Here is a 24,361-nt window from a genome sequence, read left to right on the forward strand (position 1 = left end):
CTTCTGTCCCTTGGGAATAAAGTAATCGATAAACAGTGCTGCAAGATGAGAGCTTTCTGCAGAGAGAGGACAATTTCCATATGCCCACAAAAGGCAAATTCTTCCCTTCATTAGGGAATGGCATTGAGAAGGTGTTGTATTACAAGGCTAGAATGGCACTGAATGCGACACCTGGGGAAGACTCTGCTTGTGTGTGGTCACAGTCCTTTAGAGATGCAAGTCAGCTGCAAAGAGCCCAACAGGGAGATGGGCTCTGCTGCTGGACAGACTGGCTGCTGTGTGGAGGCACCTAATAGAAAAATACTATGGTGCCAGCACAGTGGCTTAACCAGCTAACAGGATAAGTGGAATGTATTGCATTCAAGAGCTGGATAATTCTGTTAACAGGGTGAGGGCAGTAGCTGAAGCACCGCCACTAATTAGGGCTGGATTTTCAAAGTGGTGCCTGGGATTATAGCCATAATACTGTCATGGAGCTCAGGTCTCTGCTCCTTTCACAATTCGCCCTTGCTGTCTCAGCACACCCTGTGTCCCCAAGATGTGGAAGAAGTCAAGTAGTGCTGGAGAGAAAGGAAGCACTTACACAGTCTGTGTTTATTCATACAGCTTTTTTTTTTTTTTTTCTTTTTTTCCCCAGAATTATTTCTTTTTAAATTCAGCACTAGGAGGAAATGGGAGTATTCACCCATTTGCAGATCTACTGAGGACTATTTCCTCTCTGAAGAGCATGGCACAAAATATGAAGTATGAACTTGGCATGATGTCTTACAGTCTTTTATTGTGAAAAGACCCTTCCCTGCTAAGCTGTGGAAAATGTAAGCCATCGATTAGATAGTTGTCCTAATGTTTAGAGTTCAGGGAAATCAAGAGGGCAATAGTAAAATTCAATAAAACTAAGTTAAGGCAGAAAATTTTTTTTAGGAACTCGTCTTAGCTATTAAGAAAAAATTGCAGTAGAGGTGGTGTGACACTGGAACAGGTTACCCAGGGAAGCTGTGGATGGCTTCTCCCTGGAAGTATTCAAGGCCAGGTTGGATGGGGCTTTGAGCAACCTGGTCTAGTGGGAGGTGTCCCTGCCCACGGGAGGAAGTTGGAACTGGGTGATCTTGAAGGTCCCTGCCAACCCAAACCACTCTATGAGTCTATGATTCTTGACACCCCTGCTGTGTACACACAGGTCTGCTAAATAATAGCTCAAAGCTGATTAAAGTCACGTCAGCAAAGCTCTGCAGAGTGGAAACTTATCCTGCCCCTGCATCAAGCTGGGGAGATTCGGACCTCTTAAATCCTGGATGACCTGAGGGATGCAAACAGGTGAAAGGAGACAGAGGACAAAGCATAAGTTTCTTTTTTTCTCAGGATCTTTGAATTCAGGCTATTAATCTTATTTATTTTGTTTTAATTCTGCAGGCAAGTATAGTGTTCTTGAAAAACAGAGAACAGATATATGGAGCTTGAAGCAAGCAAAGTGTAGGCACAGCATACGGGGCAGCCTGTCTTTTACCCCAGCTCTGCAACACATGTCTGCTCTTACACATCTAGCAATAACTTTTCCGTTTGCTGATGCACAATTTGGGACTGAGTTAAGGCTATTTTTCACTTGGGATTTGAATCAAGCATAGGTCACAACCTCTCCTTTTTGCCATGCTCTTCTCTTCTACTGCTTTTCACCCTCAGAGCTGGTGTATACAAACAGAAAATGCTTTGCTGCTTTACTTTTGTAATTTCTAGTTTTCTTTCATTGTAGACGTCCTTCTTCCATATACATGTGGACAGTACTGCTTGGAAGCATGAGCTCCACTGAATATTTTGTCAGGTTCTGCCTTTTTTTAAAAAAAAAGCTCTTGTGAATAGATAGTGTGGTCCTGGATAGAGCTTTGCCACTTTACAGTACTTGAATATTTAATCTGCATGAAATATCACTGTAGTTAAAATCTGTGTTGTCAGTGTAAAATATTCTAGATTTTAATCAGAACCTTTTAGAATTGGAACTTGATTGGATTGAGCAGTAGGTCACATCCATAATGTTCACCATGTAAAGTCAACAAATTGCACTAGTGCTAGTGCAGCCCTGTTTCTAATGTCACTGCAGTTTCCTCTGTTTTAAATGTAAGAAATACTAGCCTATGAGAGATAACATATCATTAAAGGTTATCATTCTTTTGCAGCAGAAACTACTGATACAGAAGTGCTTTGGCTGTCATTGAAGAGTCAGATTTCTTAAACCAGATGTTTCTTCTACTTATAGGAATACAACATTTGCTTAGCTTAGTTGGATTTCTTCCTGTAGTCACAAGGGTCAAAAATGCCATTCTGGAGAGAAAAGTGTTACAGAATGTTAAGACTAAGGCATAATGGTGTTTTTCTGTCTTGTGTCTGGGAAAAGAAGTAAGTGCATGAATTTGCCAGCTGTGCATATCGAGCTGTGGTAGAAGCATCTAATAAAATTGTATTAGTCCTGTTTCATATCAGCAGGACTTTTAAAATAAGAAAGTTGGGCTGCACAAATACAAATACATGCTAAAAGTGCCTTAGTGGTGCAAACCACGCTTTACCAGCATGCTGCCCTATTGCTTAGCAATGTGGTGTGCAAAAGCAGATTTTCTAGAACAGGCAATCACAGTTACAGCTTCTTCCAAACCTGTGTTCACACTCTATGTGTCCAAAAGAATTTGCCTCATCATAACCCAGAGGTATGGGGTGGCAAAAGAGGGGCACCCAAGGTGGGCCCTGTAGCCCACTTTACTTTCAGGAGCAAGAGTGTTCTCCTTGTTACTCTTCCACATGTCTAGGTAGACTGCTGAAGGGTAATCTATTTTAGGAGGTATTTTTAATTAGCTGTGAGAGTCTCTGTATCTTAGCTTCTGCTTAGACAAATTTTTAGTGATGCACTTGGACCTGATGGACTGTAGTACTCTGGGAGTTCTCAGAATTTTATTTATTTTTTTAATAACATATACCACAGCTAAAGAGGGAGAGAGACTCAAGGGTTCCATTTTCTAGTGTGAAGCCTCCCTCTTTTCTTGTTCAGGGTCACGTAACTTCCCTCCAGCATTTACAGGAGGGAACTATTACAGGAACTATTCACAAGGAAAAGTGCTACTATACTTTTACTGTATTATTTTTAGCTTTCAGTCATCTCCTTCTGTTTTCTTTTTTCTCTCTACTGAAAAACTGAAAAATGCTACCAAGCATGAACCCTTTCCTGAGTTCAGCATGTCCTGAGAGGGTTGGATCTGGCTCCAGGTACCTCCTCATGTTTTGCAAATAGCCATCACGGGTTCTGTCAGTTGTCTTTTGCCATTCCCAGCCTTCAGAGGTTGGGAAACTCTGTAGCAGACCAGAAGATGATTTTCCAGTGTGTGTTTACTGGAGAATATTTTAAAGGAAGTACTGATACTCCTGTAACTGCTTGAGTGTGTGCACTGCCATTAGTGGCCATGACACTGGCTCTGATTACAGCAAGAAAAGCAAAGGGAGATTTGAATCTGATTCAGGAAGTCTTTGGTTTCCTGAGAGATGCAGCTAGGCTTGAAGTTGCAGCTCACATCCCATCTCTTCATGTCTAGATATAACAGAAGCATGAAATAAAAGTGTATTTGTCCTGTTTTGTATCCGCTGGACTTGTAAAGTAATTAGGCTGGGTTGCACAATGTGCAAACATTACATTATAAACAAAACATTAAACTAATTTAGATTGAGCTCTCACTTCAATGACATAAAAGAGCACCAAAGTTACTGAGGGAAAATCGCATTTGCTCCTTTTCATACCAAGAACTTCCAAGTCCATAGGATATCAGCTGACAAGATGAATGTTGCCTTTCTGTCAGCTACGTTCTATGTTGTAGATGAGAAGACAGAGGGTTTTTTACCTCCCCATAACTAAATTCAAGGTTTACTCACAGCGACAAAAGTTCAAATGTAATTATATTGTAGCCTCTAAAATCAGTCTGGATTTCTTTGATGATAAATGGCAAGCAGGAAGAGCATCCCCATCCAAGGCCTCAAGACACTGTGAACCCCAGTTGGTGTGGTGGCTGTCGTGCATCGGTGACCATGTACGCTTCTGTGTCCTGCCCTGCACCAAGAGCTCTTCAACGTTGTCCTCACTACTGGGGACAGTCTGGTATAGCATTAGTGAATGGTGAAGCCAAACTGCAGCAAGTAGCTTCTTTCTTCTCAGAAAATCAGACTTCATGTCAGGAAACTTTTCTCATTGTTTTTAAGTCCCTGTGATGTTTGGTTTGGTCTCCAAAGGTTCCCTTCGGCTGGACTGCAGGGTAAACATAATGACCTTGGCTAATCAGGGTGCTGAGGGGAAAAGCCCCACATGCTCTGCTTCCTTGGCATGACGAGATAAATCATGTTGTGCTTCTGGTATAGCTTCCATTCTTCTCCCACCATTCCTTCTGACTCCTTGAAACACCAATATTAAAATAAAATCACTTTCCTGGCCTTCCTGATATCCTTCCCTGGGTGTGTCTGTGTTCCTTCCTTTGAGAGAGGATGTCCACCTGCTCATGACCCCCTCTGGCACATGTCCTGCCACAGCTGACGACCTGTATTGGAAGTGAGAAGGTGCAGGGTATGTGAGGGGAGAGTGGCAGACCAGTGCTGCCTGGCCACTGGAGGACAAGGAGCATGAGTTTGGGATGGTGTGGCTATACTTGAGGTGTTGGACTCATTTGTATGATGAAGTTTTTTGTGGTGCATCCATTTGTTTGTGTTGTGCATCTCTCCCCCTCAGCTTTTCTGCTTTGTGTTCCTTTTGTCAGCTACCTGGACGGGGATAAAAACTGGATATGCTTCAGAGAAGTGTTGTGGTGTATTTCAGTTTACTATAGTTAACTGCAGAGTGTGGGATAAACTACTGAGTATATAGTTTGTTTATGCAGTGGTGCTGGTTTTTAGGCCTTACTTTCATGTCACAGCTTCAGACCTTGCCGATGCAGCAAGCGCCTGACTAATGCACCCTGCTGTGTTTGGGGGTGAATCTGAGGTGTAAAACTCCCACCAGGAGATGCTTGTAAGGCTTGGTTTGCCTTTATGATACTGTCTGGCTTTTTGGCCTCTGAAGAATCCGTAAGGGTTTTGTGAGTAATTATCTCGTTTTTTTGTGAAAATGAGAGCTAGATGGGAAGCCAGGGCTGCCCCTTGCCAGACGCAGCCAGTCTCACCTGGCTCCAGCCGCCTTTCGTCTTCATAGGGGAAAATAGCAGTAGGGGGGAGCTCTGTATACATCCTTCTCAAACCTCTTGACTGATTTGGGATCAGGAAGTCAGGGGTTAGGAAAATTACATCAAAATTTTAAAAGCACCAAATCACCAGCCCAAAGAGCTGCTTTCCATTGAAGGCTGTGGAAAGCATTTGTTAACAATCAGGTCATTTTAAAAACTGACCCTGATATAATACGCAAATGCTGTGCCTATGGAGTAAAAAAGCAGGAGTCCTTCCCAGCTCCTGGGTGCAGGTGGGCACTCCAGTCTTCTCTCAGTTTATCGTTGAGCTGAGACCTGGATGTGCCCTGCTTTTTCACCCCACTCCAGCCTCCCTTTGCCTTGATTTCCATTGGAAAGTAGAAACTGGGGGGAACACTGCCAGTGGCTTTGTGATTGCTTGACTGAGGGGTGAGCACTTGACAGCACAGTGTGGGGTACACCTGCTTCACGTAATAGATTGAACCTTTAGGAGCAAATAATTACATTGTCATTGTTCACGTTTCACTTACGGGGCTAGATGTGTTATTACTGTCTTTATATAGTGGCAAGCTTTACCACCACAGTTGTGGCCGTGCTGAGGATCCTTTGGCTAAATCAGGATTCATTACATTACTCCGGTATAACTGTCTCGATATAATTTCACTGATGTAGATGTGACCCAAAAAAAGTCATTTAACTGCAACATATTTTTAAGTTTTGAACAGGCTGGTATTTGCAGGCCCCCTACCAGCCCCACCCTGGTCTGTTCAAAGCATAGACTGTTAAAATATTTGTAGTGATTTGTGGCAGATCTAGAAACCCCACAGAAGTTTAAGGACTGGAAAAATGCACATTTTGCAAATGTGTGCATATCTAGATCAATTGGCCCAATTACTGTCCTGGACAAAATAATGAAAAGCCCAATAAGTAGTAAGTAAGTATTAAAGGATAGTGTGTAATAAATGCCAAGCAGTGAACTTGTATGAAAAATATATCTTGACAAGGAAATATTGTAGTTTCTTGGTGAGGTCACAGCTTCAGCTGGTAGAGGTTACTGAGTTCTTGTAATAAAATTTTCAGAGTCACATAATATTCTCATTTACACATCTCTATCCAGAAATCAGTGGTGGCTTCAATAAATATATTGTAACCTGCTTAGTTGCAAAGGCCAAAAGTGCAATTATACCTAATTAGATGTGATCCAAATAGGGATGTTTTTACTGGAATTTGCTTGTAGTCCAGCTCTACTTAATATGCTTTTTCCCATTTAAATAGCTATTATGATAAAAAAGTTAAATCCAATGGAGCCCATTGTCCTTATAATGGCATCTAAATTCAATCTATATGTTTATGATCTAGGCCTCATCTGTGCCTTGACCTTCCAGTTGGGTTGTTTAATCCTGCTAGCTAGGCTGCAGTGCCTCCTTGCCCAGGCTTTGAACTGTCTGGGGGCAAAGAGCAGCTTGTATTCTAAGCTAAGCCTGAATACACAATATTTAATATACTGAGCAATGAGTCACAGGTGAGTGGGACTTCAGATACTGTTTCCTGGCAGAAATTGGAACTTCACTGCATAAATTCTCGTTTCTTTTTTTGCCTGGAAGCTGAACAGCAAGAGCGGTGGGGAGCTGCAGCTTCCCAGGAGCAGAGCAGCCCTAGGTCTGACTCCAAAGTTAGTGGGAGGTAGTGATAGTAGCATCATCTCCCTGCTGAACTTGGAGCCTGACTCCTGGTAGCCTCCCCTCTGCTCTGTGCAGGACAACAGCAGTGAAAACTACTGATGGTGGGTTCCTGATGATGCTCTAGACACTGGCTCAAAGGTGTTCTTGCTTCTCAGTTCCGATAACAGGGAGATGGGAGCCTCGGTCCTAATTTGCACTGCAGGAATTCACTAATTAACTTGCTGAACCAAAGACTGACATTAAAGCCTAAACTGTGGGGTACAAAGGCTCATTTATTTTTAATATTATTTTTTCCAGATCACCCTCAATGCTTATTGTCATTATAATTCAGGGTTGCTTTTTGCACAGGGTATTAGTAAGCTCTCAGAAGTCTTTCTCACGTGTATGCAATAAACTTTCTGGAACAATATATTGTACATTAGTAATAAGATGTGATAAAGACAGAAATTGTATTTAGAGGCAAGAGCCACATCCCCGTCCTTATGTACTACTTTCATCTCCTGTTTAATAAGGAGTTCCTTTTTAGGTGAGGAAATGCTGTATTAAATAATAGTAGTATTTTTGAATAAATTTATTTTCCTAAGCAAAAGCTTCCTGAAAGGGATTACTGGTGCTTTTTATTACCTGACCCACTAGTGGTTTTTATTACCTGAATAAAGACATTGTTTTGATTAGTAGGCATCTAATTGATGACAGTTACTAAGCAATTTGTCTCTTCAGGAGTTGTTGGAGACTCTCTCATCATTGTCTTTCTTCCAGCAGATTTTTAAAAGCATCACCAATGAAGATTCAATCCAGGGACAAGGAAGTCGGAGACTGATAAGTTTTTCATTGTCAGGTAAGTCACTGATGGCATGAAAGTTTTAAGCCTAGAGAGTAGGAAAGTGAAGTTACTAAATCCTTTCATGCATATATGTATATATGTATATGTACTTACATATATATTTAAGCATAGGGTTTTGCCTGTTGCTCTAGAAGTGGTGCTGAGACAGAGAATATCTATGATTATTGCCTCTCCTTCAACGAGAGTTATGTGCTGAAGTGTCTTGTTCAAGTAAAGTTTTGGGGCCATACTAGGTTTTCCTGTTTGTAATTAAATGTGGTGTTGGTCAGGGAAAGCAAGGTCAAAGGCATGTGCTTTACTTACAATGAAAAGTGTGATTTTCACAGTCCTCTGTTTCATGGAGAGCACATTCCACAGTCATGGTCTGGACCTGAGGCAGATCCATGCACCATGGTGCATGAGCTTGTCTGTCTTGGTCAACAGTGACTCTCAGACTTCTTGAGATAGAAGACTGCTCTCACTCTTCTAAATTTTCTGAACAATGGTCAGCCTCATTACTTGGCATGTCTCTGCAGGTTTTAAAGGCTTAATATGGTTCATTTGTTCTGGCTTCAGTTTAAAAATTCTGTAAAACTCTTCTGCAGAAAAAAATCCTTTTCTCAGAAAGACAGTAGTTGAGAGCAAGGTTCTAATTTTGGAGTTTTATGCTTGCTATTTGGTTCTCATGCATTTTAGCTCCTGCAAGACAAAGAGAAAGATCTTGATCTTGACTTGTAAATTCTTTGAGGAAGTAGTACAGAGAAAAAAGAGTGACCCAAGTTCAGCATTTTTACAAGTGTAGGCCTATGAAGTCCTGCACTCATACAAGCATTACATGATAGGTTTGGCTATATGATTTATTGCAAACTTCCCTCTAAGTAGTGTTAAAGTTGACTAGGTGTTCCAAATCACTTTAATATTAAGTATGCAAGTCAATGCTTTTTCAAATTAGGTGGCCCATGTGTTTCTTGAGACGTTTTATATGCTCTATGGCAGGTTAGACAGACATGTGATAGGGCTCTTTTTTTCACTGTGCTGGATGCTGGCACCCACCTAGTCACATTAATTTGTTAAAACCATGGGTTTAGCTCAACAAAAATAGAGTTAATATTTTTTCATGTTCCTAAAGAATCTTTCACAGAAAATGTTGCCCAGAATTAGTGAATTTTTTTCTTTGCCTTGGCCTAGTAGACCAAGAGATGTCAAGAGTAGTAATTTGTGAGACTGTTAAATACCCTTATTAAGCTAAACTATCTAATTTACCACTTGATTCAAAGTATACGAAGACCATAGCACACGATACTTTTGGGATATCTTATTTTAGTGGTTCACAATTAATTCATTTACATTTTTATCACATCTGTATTAACAGCATCATCACAGCCAGGTATTTAAAAGGCTTTGAGTTCACAATGTTTTTTTCAAAAGTATTTGGTATCGAAATAGCTCAATTTCAGTATTTCTGAAATTAACAGATTAACACATCACAATGATTTATTTATTACCTTCTTACTTAGTCAATAGCAACAAAAAAAGTTGTTGTCTTTCTCAAAGTAAAGTAATTGCTGTTCCTTTATCTATTATTCTAGCTAATAAAATGCAGATCAAGTTAGGTGTTCCAGGAGCATGGGGAGAAGGTGGGATTCCTTTTGGTTTGTACTCCTATGGCAGCAACAACCTCTTTATTGTCACAAGTCAGTTCAGCTCACATAGACTTCTCCTTGTCAATATCTGTATTTTTATATACTGTTACCATCAGTGTCGTTACTTAAAATTTAGGTTTCCAAATGATGGTGTAATTGGTTGCAATTAAAAGTGCTGAACAGTATCAGTCCATTCCAGCACCCTTGGATTGCTTGCTGTACTGCCTAGACACTCCAGACGCCGCTCTGTTAAACGGTGCAGAAATAGTTTCTTTCTAAAAGTTGGTAATAAAGTGCTTTATTCTTTCTGCAGTTTTTTTGAGCATTTGCTAGGCCAAAATCCAACTGATTTCATGGAAAGTTTTGCCTGAGAAGGATTGCTGGATCAAATAAAAGTGTCAAAGAAAAAAAGCTATAAACTGATGCTTCAGGGCAAAAAGAGATTGCTAGCTTCTTGAGAACAGAAGTAGCTGAGAGGCTGCATTACATCAGTAGGTTTGTTTTCTTCGTATTTGCTTCTTAGGAGGCTGGAAGTTGGTGCTGTGAAAGGTTAATTCAGATTAATAGATCCCTTAGCAATACTGATCTCAAAGAAGATAATTTCCTATGATTAAGCTTCTTAATCATTATATGGGGACTGTATTGTTATAGCTTTCATTATTTAAAATACCAAGAGAAATATTGTAAGCTTAATATAGCTAGGAAAGCTAGGCATTCGCTTGACATTTACTTTCCAACATGACTTTCCTGTTGTTACCAGGGAATGTCACACTTTTGAGAGACATCTGAAAGTGTCAGAACTCTCTCACATGAATTACAGGAAGAAGAAATGTGCTAAGCTTCCTGAGATGTACCAGCCACTTCATGGAAGGTTCATGGTTTAGCAGCACTGTAACGCATTTGCTGAAGGCCCTTGGAACAATTCTGTTGGCTGGTATATTTAGAAAGTGTTATAACGAGGTTTGTGTGATATGCCTCCTACCAGTATGTTGCATCAAATAACTTGATTCAAGCTGTGGTATTTTACGTATCTCATCGATTTCTTCTGTATTCCCCAACTCAAGCTAACTTGCCCACCTGTATTCCTTATAAACCTGAGTTTCTAATCACTTGACTTTCTCTTACCCATCAGAGCTTGTGCGAAGGTGAGGTGACTTTCTACCACCTGCAGTACACCTGTGCCTACAAAGTACTGCAGTGCTCTAGGCTAACAGATTTAAAAGGCCTCAAAAGGCTTTGAATTCAACTACTCCGTTATCCAGTGTAACACAGGCCACTTTGCTTCATGGTGTGGAGCTTTGTGTGAGTTTGGCTCAGACATACCTTACAGACCGATGTGCAGTCTGAATCTGTGGATACCATGAGATGGTACTTTGCTCCAGTAGTTAATTGCTTGCAGTGGTAAAAACTCCCCCTCAGTGTTCAGCTGTTCTTATAAGCTGTTCATACTTTTTCCCTATTCCTTCTTGATGAAGACAATTTAAAAAGTAACTTGTTTTTCAGCCATTTGTAAATAATTAATTCCTCCAATTCATTTATTAATAGACATATTTTCTTTGTGATATCTCTGCTGCCTCTTCTTTATACAAATGAAAATCCCTCTCATTGACTTTTGTGGCATTTCTAGCTAGAAAAATTCTTTTCTCCTCTTTTCGACTGTCTTTATTGTTTTACTGGGGAACCTCATGTGGCAGAAATGTTTTGGTTTATCTGCTCCACTTAGTAATTAAAAAAAAAATTCTTAGATCTTTAAACACCTCCTTGTGCAACTACACCATGCAGTTCTTCCTTTCTTTTTTCAAAGGAGAATGGAGTTTGTCTAAAGGTTGGTAGATTTCTGAGAACAGAAAGAACCACTTTAATGATCTGAATTAACCTCTTGCATATCACGAGTTAGAGAACCTCATTCACTTGCTGATCAAGTTAGTAATCTATTGTATGTTATGTTGTCTCTTTCTCAATTCCCATGCATTATTTTTGTGTTGGATTTTATAACTTCCTAGCATCACTGTTTCATTTTTTAAATTCCTTTATACCAGCTGCAATACTTGTGTGAACCTGTGCTCACTTTCTTTAGGATAAATTAGTATCATGTACTGCTGCATGAATTGGCATTTCCAAGCCAATGCAATAGTGCTGTGCTGTTACTGTTGAAAGGTTATTACACTACTAGTAGGGAATAATTTCTAGTGCTTTAAAATCACATAGCTGAGAGGCTATGTATCTCTTGTTGAATCTTGAGCAAGCAGATTTTTGTTGTCTCTTCCTTTGCAGCCACAACTATGTCTTAGGTAGCTCAGCTCAATATATGAACTGCTACCCTCTAACATAGGCCATACTTGTTCAGGTCAAGCTCTGCAAAGTGCACTTTACCAAAGGAACACTGATATATTAGCACCCTGACAATTGCCTAACCTCGTTGATGGTCAACACAGATACCGGTCCTGTTCGAGTACATTTATTCAGTGTTAGAACCCAAGCTGACAGCTCTTCAGGAATTTACGAACAGAAGTGTTGGAGCTGTCCTTTGACATCCTAGTTAGCAACTCTTGTGGGGTGATTGATCATGAAGATGGTTTATTGTGCCTTGATACATGACTATCAGGTTTTCAGTAAGACAACCTCATTTTTACTTCCTGCCATTAATGAGCAGATCATAGAGTGATGCATTCTATTTTGGTATTCATCAAGCTAAATCACGATATAAATTGTCTTGGGGTCTTTCCAGTGACTCTTTGGTCTTCCAGTGACCTGGTAGCTTGGCAGTAGAATCATATAATGGTTTGGTTTGGAAGTGACCTTCAAGATCATCCAGTTCCAACCTCTTGTCATGGGCAGGGACACCTTCCACTAGACCAGGTTGCTCAAAGCCCCATCTTATCTGTACTTGTGCAGTTCCCGGGAGGGGGCATCTACAGCTTCTCTGGGCAACCTGTTCCAGTGTCTCACCACCCTCACAGTAAAGAATTTCTTCCTAATATCTAATCTAAATCTCTTTCAGTTTAAAACTGTTTAGACCTCATTAGTTATGTTTGTATGTATGTTCTGGGCAATTTTGACCTGATGCAAGGTGTCTTCATCTTCTCAGATGACTCATGAGGAATATATATGTCCCCACTTGGTTCAAAGTTTTGCCAATAAATACATGCTAGTTTCCAAATTGCCACAACAATAGAGTCTCCATCACTATCCAGGCATCCGTACCCCAAAGTCTGTGATGCTGCACGGACAATGGATTTGCAGAATGATCCTTTACAAGGCAGACAAGGAAGCCTATGTCCCACCTTAGGGACAGAGGCTGCATGTATACAAGTGACCTAGAGCAAAGCTTCCTTAGGTCTTATCCAGACACAAAGAGATCAGAATATATGGAAGGGAAGCCCTAAAGTTGGAACAAATTCAGAATTCACTTGAGGGCAGCAGCAGGCAGCAGTTATTATAAGCCATTTTTTTACAATTAAGTGAGCCCAGCTGGATTAGGAGGCATGTACTTACGATGACTGAAAGTCTGCAGCAGTGAAAGAGCATGTGGCTGCTGTATCTCCACCTGGATTCCTTCCTTCAGACATCTTTCATGAGAGATGGCCTGACATTATTGTACTGATAGAGGTGTGTAACCTCTAAAGTATGATATGAGGAAACAGGAAACTGACATATGGTATATTAATAACTCTTTTAAGAGACTGGATGAAAATAAACCTTTGCAAAGCATAGATGAGTTATCTTGGTAGCATTTCCTCACATGTCTCCAAGAAACACACTGTAAAACTACAGTGTACATCAAGGCATATCCAGGACTTCTGGAATCCATTGGTTTCCATTAACCTTAAACCATCACTTAATGATTTAGTATCTTCAAAACCTTATTCTGAAGACAATCAGAATAGCTTGGATTCTTCTGTTGGAAAGTTACACAGCAGTGGTAAAAGAGTACCTGAGCCCTTGGTTACAAGTTACAGCATCCATCCATGATACTTCAAATTAAATTGTCTCCTTCTGGATATTTGCAAATGCCCATGTAGCTTTATTCAGAGCTTTTCTATTTTTAATGCTCTTGTTTTCCACAGTGCTGAGAATCTGGGGTGAAATTTGGAAGTATAACTGGGATATTTGTCCTTGAGGAAGCTATTTCTGCTATTCCTGTGTGTGCTTTGGACGTTAAAAATTAAAGTTTCTAACTGACATTTTTACAAATGTGTTGTATTATGCAACTCAAGCAAGAAAATGACACAAATGAAGTTTCCTTTTGTGTGCTAAGCTGAAGTATCTTTTCTCATCCAAATACAAAAGTTAGACTACTAACTAAGGTAGGATTACCTTCGCTCTCATGACGGGGCTTAATTCCTGCAATTGGAAAGAGGCTGGTAGGTCACCATAATATGTATGTTCTTTATGATACATAATACATAAGTATGCATAATTGAGCACTAGTTATTTTCTGTCTATCAATAAACCATTTATTTCCACAGTGGTACCCAAAGATAGTGTGGTGTCTCTTTGAAGGAAACAAAATCAGAAACATATCCAGCAATAAATATTTAAGTTTCAGAATCTTTTGAGGAAACATCAGAGAGAAAGAAAATAAGATCCCAGAGGTCTTTCTCTCTTCTCATGTTTTAGCAGCCTGACACTATTACACTGCTGGGTCTTGTCATTCATGCTGCTTTTGCGATGTTGGTTTCTATTTCTGGAATGTCTTTCTAACAGTACAACTTCCAAAGCAAAAGAGTTTGCCATTTAGGATTTCAGCAGGGCTGACAGATGAACTACATGCTGGTTACACAGAGATTATACACTCAGAGAAAAAAAGATAATCAGTGTTAACTGGTTTAACCTAGGTAATTTTCTTTGTGCAATACTGTTGCTAGGACCATGGCACTACATACTGTCAGCAAAGTACTTTCAAATAGGCAATTAGTAGTGATATCCCCTATTTTTTGTTAATTGTTAGAGAATATCACAAGAATGAGAGTCTTAAAATACAGTCTTTTTTGGGACACTCTGTCCAACAGCTTTTGAAAATCTGCAGCATAAATGGGGTGCTGGAATAGATTATTAAAACCAATCAGAACAAACTTTGTTCTTTCTAACTTGCACATTTTATTGTGTTGGCTATTCCCATGTGTTAAGGAGGCAAAATACAACTTGGTGAATCTTATTGCTGTTCTTAATGTAGCTGTTTTCTGGAAAAAGTGCTGATGTTGATGCAGAAAGTGTATGATTTTCAGATTAATGGAAAAGATCTGCCTGGAGGGTTTTAAATGGTCTCTCACAAAGTGCCAAAATAATTGAGCTTTTAATCAGAAGCAAATTAAAAGACTGTGAAAAATAATGTTTTCAAAACCTGCTTAAAAGAAAATATGTGTTTAAATTGAATGTTTAGGTGTACATCTAAGGAGTTTTGGAAACAAGGAAAGCTAAGGCCTCCTTGGAACTAAACTTTGCTAGTGAGGTCAAAGACAATAGAAAGGGCTTGTTCAAATACATTGCAGATAGAACTAACACTAGAGGCAATACAGGCCCACTGCTAAATGAGGTGGGTGCCCTGGTGACAGAGGATAGAAAGAAGGCAGAGGTGCTGATGCCTTCTTTGCCTCTGTCTTTACTGCTGCAGACTCTCTCCAGGAGCCCTAGATCCCTAAAGCCCCAGAAGAAGTCAGGATGAAGGAGGAGTTTGCTTTGGTAGATGAGGAATGGGTAGGGAGCAGTTAAGCAATCTGGACATCCATAAGTCGATGGGTCTGGATGGAAAACACCCATGGGTGCTGAGGGAACTGGGGAGGTCACTGCTAGGCCACTCTCCATCATCTTTGGTAAGTTGTGGGCAACAGGAAAGGTGCCTGAGGACTGGAGGAAAGCAAATGTCACTCCAGTCTACAAGAAGGGCAAGAAGGAGGACCCGGGTAACTATAGACCGGTCAGCCTCACCTGCATCCCTGGAAAGGCGATGGAACAACTTGTTCTTGTCACTATCTCTAGGCATATCATGGATAAGGGGGTCATCAAGAGCAGTCAACATGTTTTTACCAAGGAAAAATCATGTTTGACTGACCTTACAGCCTTCTGTAAGGAAGTAACCAGGTGGATAGATGATGGTAGGGTGGTAGATGTGGTCTATCTTGATTTCAGTAAAGCATTTGACACGGTCTCCCACAGCATCCTCATAGATAAACTGAGGCAGTGTGGTCTTGATGGTCAGGTAGTGAGGTGGATCATGAACTGGTTGAAAGGAAGAAGTCAGAGAGTTGTGGTCAATGGGACAGAACCTAGTTGGAGCTCTGTGACTAGTGGAGTCCCTCAGGGGTCGGTACTGGGACTGGTGCTGTTCAATATTTTCATCAACGACCTGGATGAGGGAACAGAGTGTGCCCTCAGCAAGTTTGCTGATTACACTAAACTGGGAGGAGAGGCTGACACACCAGAAGGCTGTGCTGCCATTCAGCGAGACCTGGACAGGCTGGAGAGTTGGGTGGGGAGAAACTTGATGAAATTCAACAAGGGCAAGTGTAGAGTCTTGCATGTGGGGAAGAACAAGCCCATGTACCAGTACAGGTTGGGGGCTGACTGGCTGGAGAGCAGTGTAGGAGAAAGGGATCTGGGGGTCCTGGTAGACAGGAGGATGACCATGAGCCAGCAGTGTGCCCTTGTGGCTAAGAAGGCCAATGGCATCCTGGGGTGCATTAGAAAGGGTGTGGTTAGTAGGTCAAGGGAGGTTCTCTTCCCCCTCTATTCTGCCTTGGAGAGGCTGCATCTGGAATATTGTGTCCAGTTCTGGGCCCCTCAGTTCCAAGAAGGACAGGGAACTGCTTGAAAGAGTCCAGCGCAGAGCCACAAAGATGATGAAGGGAGTGGAACATCTCCCTGATGAGGAAAGGCTGACGAAGCTGGGTCTTTTCAGCTTGGAGAAGAGGAGACTGAGGGGCAACCTTGTTAATGTTTACAAATATGTTAAGGGGGAGTGTCAGGAGGACGGAGCCAGGCTTTTTTCAGTGATGTCCAGTGATAGGACAAGGGGCAATGGGTGCAAACTGGAGCATAGGAGGTTCCAGGTAAACATGAGGAAAAACTTATTTCCTGAGAGAGTGACAGAGCACTGGAACAGGCTGCCCAGAGAGGTTGTGGAGTCTCATTCTCTGGAGATATTAAAAACCTGCCTGGACACGTTCCTGTGTGATGTGCTCTGGGTGACCCTGCTCTGGCAGGGGGGTTGGACTGGGTGATCTTTCGAGGTCCCTTCCAACCCCTAAGATTCTGTGATTCTGTGTGACTAAAATTATTGATATACCCATAGATTGGTTTGTATTTCATTTGCTCCACAGGGACAAATAATAAAAAACTTTGTGTCTTTATTTAGAACATTATGAGTGAATTTTTAAATAAGTGCCTGTGGATTTTTGTCTGCACAACACACATTATGTTCCATGGGAGTTCTGCAGCTAGAAAGCCCCACTTAAAATTTGGACAGTATATACCAGAGTGTTTCTAAGCTACACTGCACGTGAAATTAACCCAGATAGAGAAGCTAAAGTTTTAAAGTGGAAAAAATGTAAGATGACTTCACATGTAGAAAAGTGTTCTAAAACCTAAGATTCATAGAAAGAGAAGATTGAAACCTAGAAGAAATTACATCTGTTGGGTACTGAATGTCATCTATGTGATTGACTGAATAGATCTTTTTTTCACAGTAGTCCTGCCTCTGGAATTAGGCTGGGTTTAGCTCCTTAGAGAAATAGGCAGATCACTTAAATTAAGTTGAATAAATATTGATGTAGAAGCCAGATTGCTCTACAGAAGCAGGTTGTAAAATATGCAATTTTATTATATAATAATTTGTAAGTCCTAAATCACAAGATCATTATGGTTTGGCTTTACATTACCTCACAGAATCATAGTGAGTTTTTTCATATTCCTGCCATACTATTTGAATTCCTTACCAGTTTCCTGTATGCTTCTCCATGTATCCTAGAGAACTACCTGGAATGAGAAGAATAATTGAATTATCTACCTTCTTTCAGATTTCCAAGCTTTTGGTCTGAAGAAAGGAATGTTCTTCAATCCAGATCCTTACCTGAAGATTTCCATCCAGCCTGGAAAACATAGCATCTTCCCAGCACTTCCTCATCATGGACAGGAGAAGAGATCTAAGATCATATGTAATACTGTTAACCCAGTGTGGCAAGGAGAGGTAAGCACTTTAAGTGTTGCCATGAGACTTCAGACTTTTCTTAAAACATGGAAATTGCTCTAGCAGTATCCTTCCTTTTTTTTTTCCCTTCTTAAATTTCTTTCTTGGCTAAATAGTTGTTGACCTAACCATGCTTGATGTATTTAATGACTTCTTGTCTTAATGCAAAAGGTGTAATTAGCTACAAAGATGAATGACACATTAAAACATTCAGTATGGCTTGTACTTTGTGAATTTAATTTATGAAGTTGTTAAATATTAAAGTTAGGTATCATTCAGAATTGAAAAATAAACTTGGTCAGTGTGAAAGGCTGCTGCTATATTATTGTAGTTTTCTTACATGGAGAGCAGACATAATATAAAGCAGAATAAGTTTAGCATATACATAAAAAGAATCTCTGTGATTGAAAAGTGTCAGGGGCAATATAAATTAAAGGTAACTTTGGCATATTTGCCCATCACCTTGAAGAAATACACTCCAGTCTGCTGCTGCTTGTTGGAAGGGTTTAGTAGATCTTAATGAGATCTGTGAGTTCAATTGCTGCCTGCTGTTTCTAAATTACATGCAAAATGGCAACAGACAGCAAAGAATAAGGGATCCCTTTGGAATTAAAGGAGCCTGACATAATGGGTGTGATTTACTGGTGTTCCCTGTCAGACAAATGTCTCTACTGCAGGAAAGAGTAAAATTGAGTAAATAGACTAAATAGATTTATTCACATGAAAATGCAAATTGTAAAGTAATTTAGGGATAATTAGGTCAAACTGTATAGATGTGAAAGTGGAAGTGGGGAAAAAAGACAGCAGAAATGTCACTGAATAGTCCTGCATGGAGGAGGATGGTCAAGGAACTAGGTGGCACATCAGGTTATGTGGCAGGTGAGCCTATGTGGGGGAGGTTACATGGCAGGAGGGGATGACCTTGAATCTAGTCTGGGAAAAAGCCTTCTAACAGGACTTAATTAACTGGAATGCCCTGTCATGAGGAATCCACCAAGCCATAATTTCTCTGTGGCTCCAAACATTAGATGTATCTGAGGGGTCCCAGGTCAAGCTGAGGGACTGGATCTGACATGGAGGATCAGGGAGTTGGCAGAGATCTTTCAGTGAAGTGCATAAGACACAGGCCTAGAGGCAGGCAGGCATGAAGGGGAAACTTGCTGTATGTATAGCACACTCAGTATGTGATTGTGGGAACTGGCAGCAAGTGTGGATGCCAGGAGTTGACACTCCAAGGAGGACCCAGGATGTGGCTGCAGTCCCTCTATTCTGCATCAGCCAGAGTTAACTGCTAAGGAGACACACAAGCTATCCTTATCCAAAGAGGGATGTAGCAGCTGTGCTGATGCAGCCTGGAAATAGAACCCAATACTGACCAGAAGTCTTCTCTTGACAAAGGCAACCCTCCAACAATGCAGCTTGTTGTCGCTTCAAGGTCCTTTTGTGCTGCTGTAGGAGGAAATAATCAAAGAGTAAGAATGTGGCCCTGATAAAATGTTAAGGATGTCTTCTCCTCAGGCCATGTGGGATGGCTGAGTTTCTGGGATGGTATTTCTTTTCCAATGAAGTTCAGCAGAAGGAAAAGGAGAAATAATGTAGTGGCTTAATTATGGACATCAGCAAGTGAAAGAGCACAGATGGCTTCCAGCTTCTCTGTTCAGCCTCCTGGTTTTCATGATTGTGTGGGTGCTGCTTCTCCCTTTCTGTTGTTAGTCTGTTAGTGGCTAAGGAGTCTAAAATAGCCAAGCTGTCATTCAGCATGTTCTCATTCTGCATTCTCTTCAGCTGATGTTGAGATGCTTATGAATCCCTTCAGATCTATTATGTAGATGCAGCCTGTGCACATCAGCTGGTCTGATGTTTGCTTTGGTACTGAAAAGTACTGATTCAGCAAACTGTTGCTGAATCATGGTGGTAGTCATTCTTCCATCCACCCTTTTCACTGATGGATATGAATATATTAAGTGAAAAATATTGAGGAATCATAGCCATTTCGTCAAAGAGATCAGTCAGTATTTGTTTTCCCAAAAAAAATATTTTAGGCAATATAGTATTTCAGAAGGGTGATTCTTTCCTCAAATAAACAGAAGCCAGATGTTTTGGGTGTTTTGTTTTTTTTTTCAGTTGAATGACATATCTCTTTTGTTTTGGCTGCTGAACTTGAAAAGATCTGGAATAGGGATATAAAACTATAGAAATAGCTGCAGTCTGGGATATTTATGTATGTTCTTGATTACCCTTGAGCAAATTGACAATTTAAAGCATTGACTCCGTTTTGCAGGGCCTCAACACCAAAATAAAGTCCTACGGACTAAGAGATAATTCATTTAGTTATATTGGTTCATCCTGGTATTCCTCTTCATATACTTACCAGGTATGAGTTCTATCTGCATAGTAACCACTTGCCCACAAGAACACTCTGGGAGCACCGTGATACCTCAGGCAATTTTTCAACTCTGTCATGTAATATTGATGATAATTTCATAGAGCATACTGTTTATCAGGAGTTTTCCTGACTTAAAACTATTCTTCCATTGCTCTCTTTTGCACTGCTTGGTACAAGAAGACATTTGGAAAAGAAAATTTCTCACTGAGAGAGAAGAGTAGCATGTGATATTTTGACACTGCAGCAGGGCTCTGCTGGTGAAAGAGCCCTCACACTGAAAATTGTTCACTGAGACAGGTTAAAGCCCAGGTGGTATCTTCTGCTGGTAGAGGGGTCATTCTGTGATGTTTCTATATGTTTTCACATGCTCACAGAAGCATAAGATTGAATTCTGCTAAGCCAAAGTGCTGAATATTGCCATGTGCAACACTGACAAATGAGAAGTACTTTAGGGGAGATCCAGATGAGCTACTGATGGTGCTCAGGCCTCTATATGGTCAATGTGAATAGTAGACAGATGCAGAAAGTAAGAACAACAGGTGTTCTTCAGACAGGGAACTAGTTACTGAATCAGAGTTAATGGTCCTAATTGTTTTCTTACTCCTGGCCCTGCTTTCAAACTGGTGTATTCTTCTGCAACATCTGTGCTGTTAGGTGAAAGAAATGAGTTCCTGGAAACTTCATGCCACTGGACAGCTTGACTCTAAACTCCTAGGTTGAGCAGACATTGTGATGACCATTCACACAGTTTCAGGAGCGTAGTGGGTGAGTTTTCCTACTGTGCTGATTTGAGGTAAAATAGAAAGGAAATCTCAGAAGGTAACGCCCACTTCACAGATCTTCTGTACATCTGACAGAATTGAGAAGGGTAAATGTCGATCACATCTCTTGTAATATTGATATTAGAAGAATAATTATACTATTCCCATATTGTTTCATAGTGAGACAATGTGTCTGCTGTCACGTTCTATGGAAAAAGCTCCTTTAAGAAGATGTAATTTGCCAGCAAGCAGTGAAGTGATAGTTCAAACAAGCAATAGGGGATCATAAGCAACAAAGCAAAGTGGTTTAAAAAGTCATTCACATACCTCCAGCTGGTTGGCACATTCTCTTGATAGTTGATAAAGTACATCAGGCCTCTGGACTTTCCCTTAGACATATTTATGGTATTTCTTTCTTAACTGTGACAGTTTGAGCTAATTCTTCCTTCAGGTTTTGTTCATTTACTAGCAAGTGGAAAGAGAGCCTCAAGGAATGGGCAGTGAGATGACTATAAAAACTGGCTGTTGCGACCATCCAGCATATTTTAAGTAGTAGGAAGTGTCATCTGTTAAATGACACACTGAATTTCAGCTCTAATAATTCTGTCTCTGGATTTGGATTGCCTTGAAGTGGGAGCTGAGGCACAAAATAGTGTTTTGGGTTGCTGTTTTATCACTCTGAAGATAGCTACATTTCATTGGTAAATTAATTAATGTATATAAGCAGAGGTGTTCAGTCATCTATGGCAAGAGCACTTCACAAAGAGTAGTTAATGTGTCAGATCAGATAAACAGAACTAAAAGTATTTTCACACATGTAACTTTTATTCTCTGCACCTTGATAACCCGCAACCTTTCAAAAATACTGCACTTGAATAAATTCTCACATAACCTGTCTCTTCAGATTATTAACAGAAAATCAGAGGAAGAAAACAGGGGCTTGAATACCAGCAGGAGGTGGTTTGGGGAGAGAGGGCTTCTGTGGTGGAGACTTGTCAGTGATAGAAACATTGGGTTTGGATGCTGCCTGCAAGAATGCTGAGATGACACAAATACAGCTGACTGACTGAATGCAGGTTTGCAACTGCTTTCCCTGTGATGCAAATTTGTAACTCCGGTGCTGATTCTGTGGTCATGAATGGTGTGTGATGGACCACTCAGCAGGACTGCAACTGAAAGGTGTTTTGTCAGAGTAGCCAGATCATGCAATATGGGGTTTCAGTTAGCTCTCTGCTTCTCTGGAGGCTTTATGTTGGCTGATATGATGAGTGCTGTACACAAACCTAAAGTGATGCAAATACAGGATACTTGGTCAAAGATGAATCTTTCCAGAACAAAATTAAACCATACTTTAATATATCTGAATCAGAAGTATAAATTTAAATCGAAGCAGATAATGTTTGATTGGATTTTGATCTAATATTCAGAGCACTAGATACTGGTAATCCAAGCATGCCCTTACAGGATCATTGTGTGGTTTCACCAGAAGTCCAAAATTAAAAATGCAACAGGAACATCATACTGATTGAACTACCTATTTAACATAGATAACCCTTTCCCCCTTCTACTGGCAAGTACAAAAGAATCTACTGCAGAAACCTGGAGGCCTTTACACCCAAAGCGTAAATCCAGTAGAGGTGCATTAAAATCCGGGTCCTGAATTCAGTACGAGTTTTGCCAGAGTTGTCATTGGGACTGAGTAAAGCCTTGTGGGTGGTAGCCTCACCGTAGAACATTCCTGCACATGTGGCCAGGTAAAGTGTAAACTACAGTATGACTACATGGAAAAGCTGTGATTTTACAGCTGCAGGTTTTTTGTTATCTAGTAATGACTGAAGTATCAAAGTCCAGGACAACTTCAGCTTCTTCAGGAGTAGGTTACAGTGTGAAAAATAAATGTCTATATTTTTGTTTTTATTATGTTATTCTTCTAGAAATGCATTTTAATTTTATCTTCTGCATCTAGAAGACTATCAATCTTGCTAATCTGTGTATTAGTGCTCGTGAGAGTTTTCAAAGGTTTTCAGTCTATTCAGTGCTAATAAATTTGTAGGCAGTGGATGAGAGATTAAGAAAAACCCTGACTCTTTAAGCAGTGCTTGCACTTGATTTATCCAGAAGTTATTTTATATTTCTCATGTGTCAAGGGTAAATGTTGCCATTAATATAGTAGGAGACATCTTGCAAAAATCCCACAAATGTGGAATTGTGGAATACATTAAATAGATGGGAAGGAATTATTCCTTCTTTCCATGACAGAGAGGTAGTGAATCTGAGGGAGAAATTTAGAAAGCAAATTTGCTGAGCACCCTATCCAACTTTGGGGAAGTTAAGTAGAAAAGATTGAATTAGGCACTAGAACATCAGCTTGTATTTATATGCATCCCTTTTGCTGTAGAAGAAGAGCATTGTGCCACACTAGAATAAGGCATCTCATTGGATCTAGCACCCTGAGGTCACTGCTGAATTTCACAACTCTCTTGGAATACGTGTTGGCACTTCCTCAGCCTTTGGCAGCAGAGGAGCTCTGTGTTTGATACTGCTGACCTTGCAATATTTTGCATTGTCATTGAGGAGTCCTGCAGTAAGTTTTAGAAACTTGAATTCCCCACGAGCTTATCCAGTTGTTTGTATGACTCATGTTGTCTGGGACAATAGTGATATGTAGAGGAAGATTTTGAATGGTGAGCAGTATGATGCAGATGGAGAGCAGCGAGTGCATTAAGAGTGCAATTGTTTTGCTGGAGTATTTGAAATTAAAAACCCACTAATGAAATATTCAGCTGAAAGACTAAATCTGTCTTCGTCCATCAAATGTAATTTACAGCCTTTTAAGATTTACCTCTGCTTGTACCATCCCTGTGGCATGATGGATATTGAAAATAGATTTTCTTTTTAATTATATTTCTAATTCAACTCCATATCTAGAGCCTAGTTCTTCCTGTCACCAATGTATTAATTTATCTCCCTTTTCCCAGTTTTACTGACTGTTTTTAAAGAACCTGAATTGCACTTAACTTGTCCAATTGCTGCTGATGGACATATTCTGTTCATTTCAACAACTTCCTTAATAGTGTTATTGAGAACTGATCACTGTGATTTATCAATATTCAGGGATGCAAGTAATGTTGATAAAAATAAAACATGGGAATATATCAACATCATTAGTTGGCTTTCTGTGAAAAATTAAGAAAATAAATAATCTTGTGTGTAAAATCATTGTTGTGTCTGGAAGCACTGAAAAGTAGATTACTCTCTGAAACACCTTCAGGGGTGTTTACTACAGTGTTTTCAGATCTTTCTTCAAGATGGGAGTAATAATGTAAGATCAGATTTGTGTTTAGGTCATTGAAATGGTGTGAGAGGATGCATATGACAACTGATCCTAGGTAGCTTTGATTTGTGTCTCTGAGAGGGAATCTGCAGAAGGTGGCTGTGTAAAATCTGTGTAAATGAGAGGACAATCTTAATGACTTACTACTGACCAGGGACAAAGCTGATGATACGCTGCTTAGCCCAACAAGGCTTATTATATGTTGATGTGGTTCTCTCCATCATGTCACTTTTGCTTTTTCCTCTCCTTCCCTTCTCTGCATTTCTGTGGAAATAATTATATCTTGTTGAGTTTTGGTGCCCGAGAAAATGGCTGGGACATTTTAAGGCTGTTCCTGGTACAGATTCTC

At 40.2% G+C, this 24,361-nt stretch overlaps 1 protein-coding gene across 7 annotated transcripts in view; it reads left to right on the top strand.

The window, feature by feature from the left end:
* The window catches only part of HECW1 (HECT, C2 and WW domain containing E3 ubiquitin protein ligase 1), a 269,482-nt gene that overhangs the window by 157,048 nt on the left and 88,073 nt on the right, over positions 1–24,361 (top strand). For 5 of the 7 annotated variants that reach the window (XM_051612722.1, XM_051612726.1, XM_051612729.1 and 2 more), the window contains 2 exons: positions 7,640–7,718; positions 17,362–17,531. In XM_051612722.1, the coding sequence (XP_051468682.1) occupies positions 7,640–7,718; positions 17,362–17,531 (249 nt within the window). The remainder of the gene's footprint in view (positions 1–7,639; positions 7,719–17,361; positions 17,532–24,361) is intronic. The other 2 variants (XM_051612723.1, XM_051612727.1) reach the window with 1 other exon arrangement.

Source organism: Apus apus, chromosome 2, assembly GCF_020740795.1.
Source record: "Apus apus isolate bApuApu2 chromosome 2, bApuApu2.pri.cur, whole genome shotgun sequence".
Lineage (NCBI taxonomy): Eukaryota > Metazoa > Chordata > Aves > Apodiformes > Apodidae > Apus > Apus apus.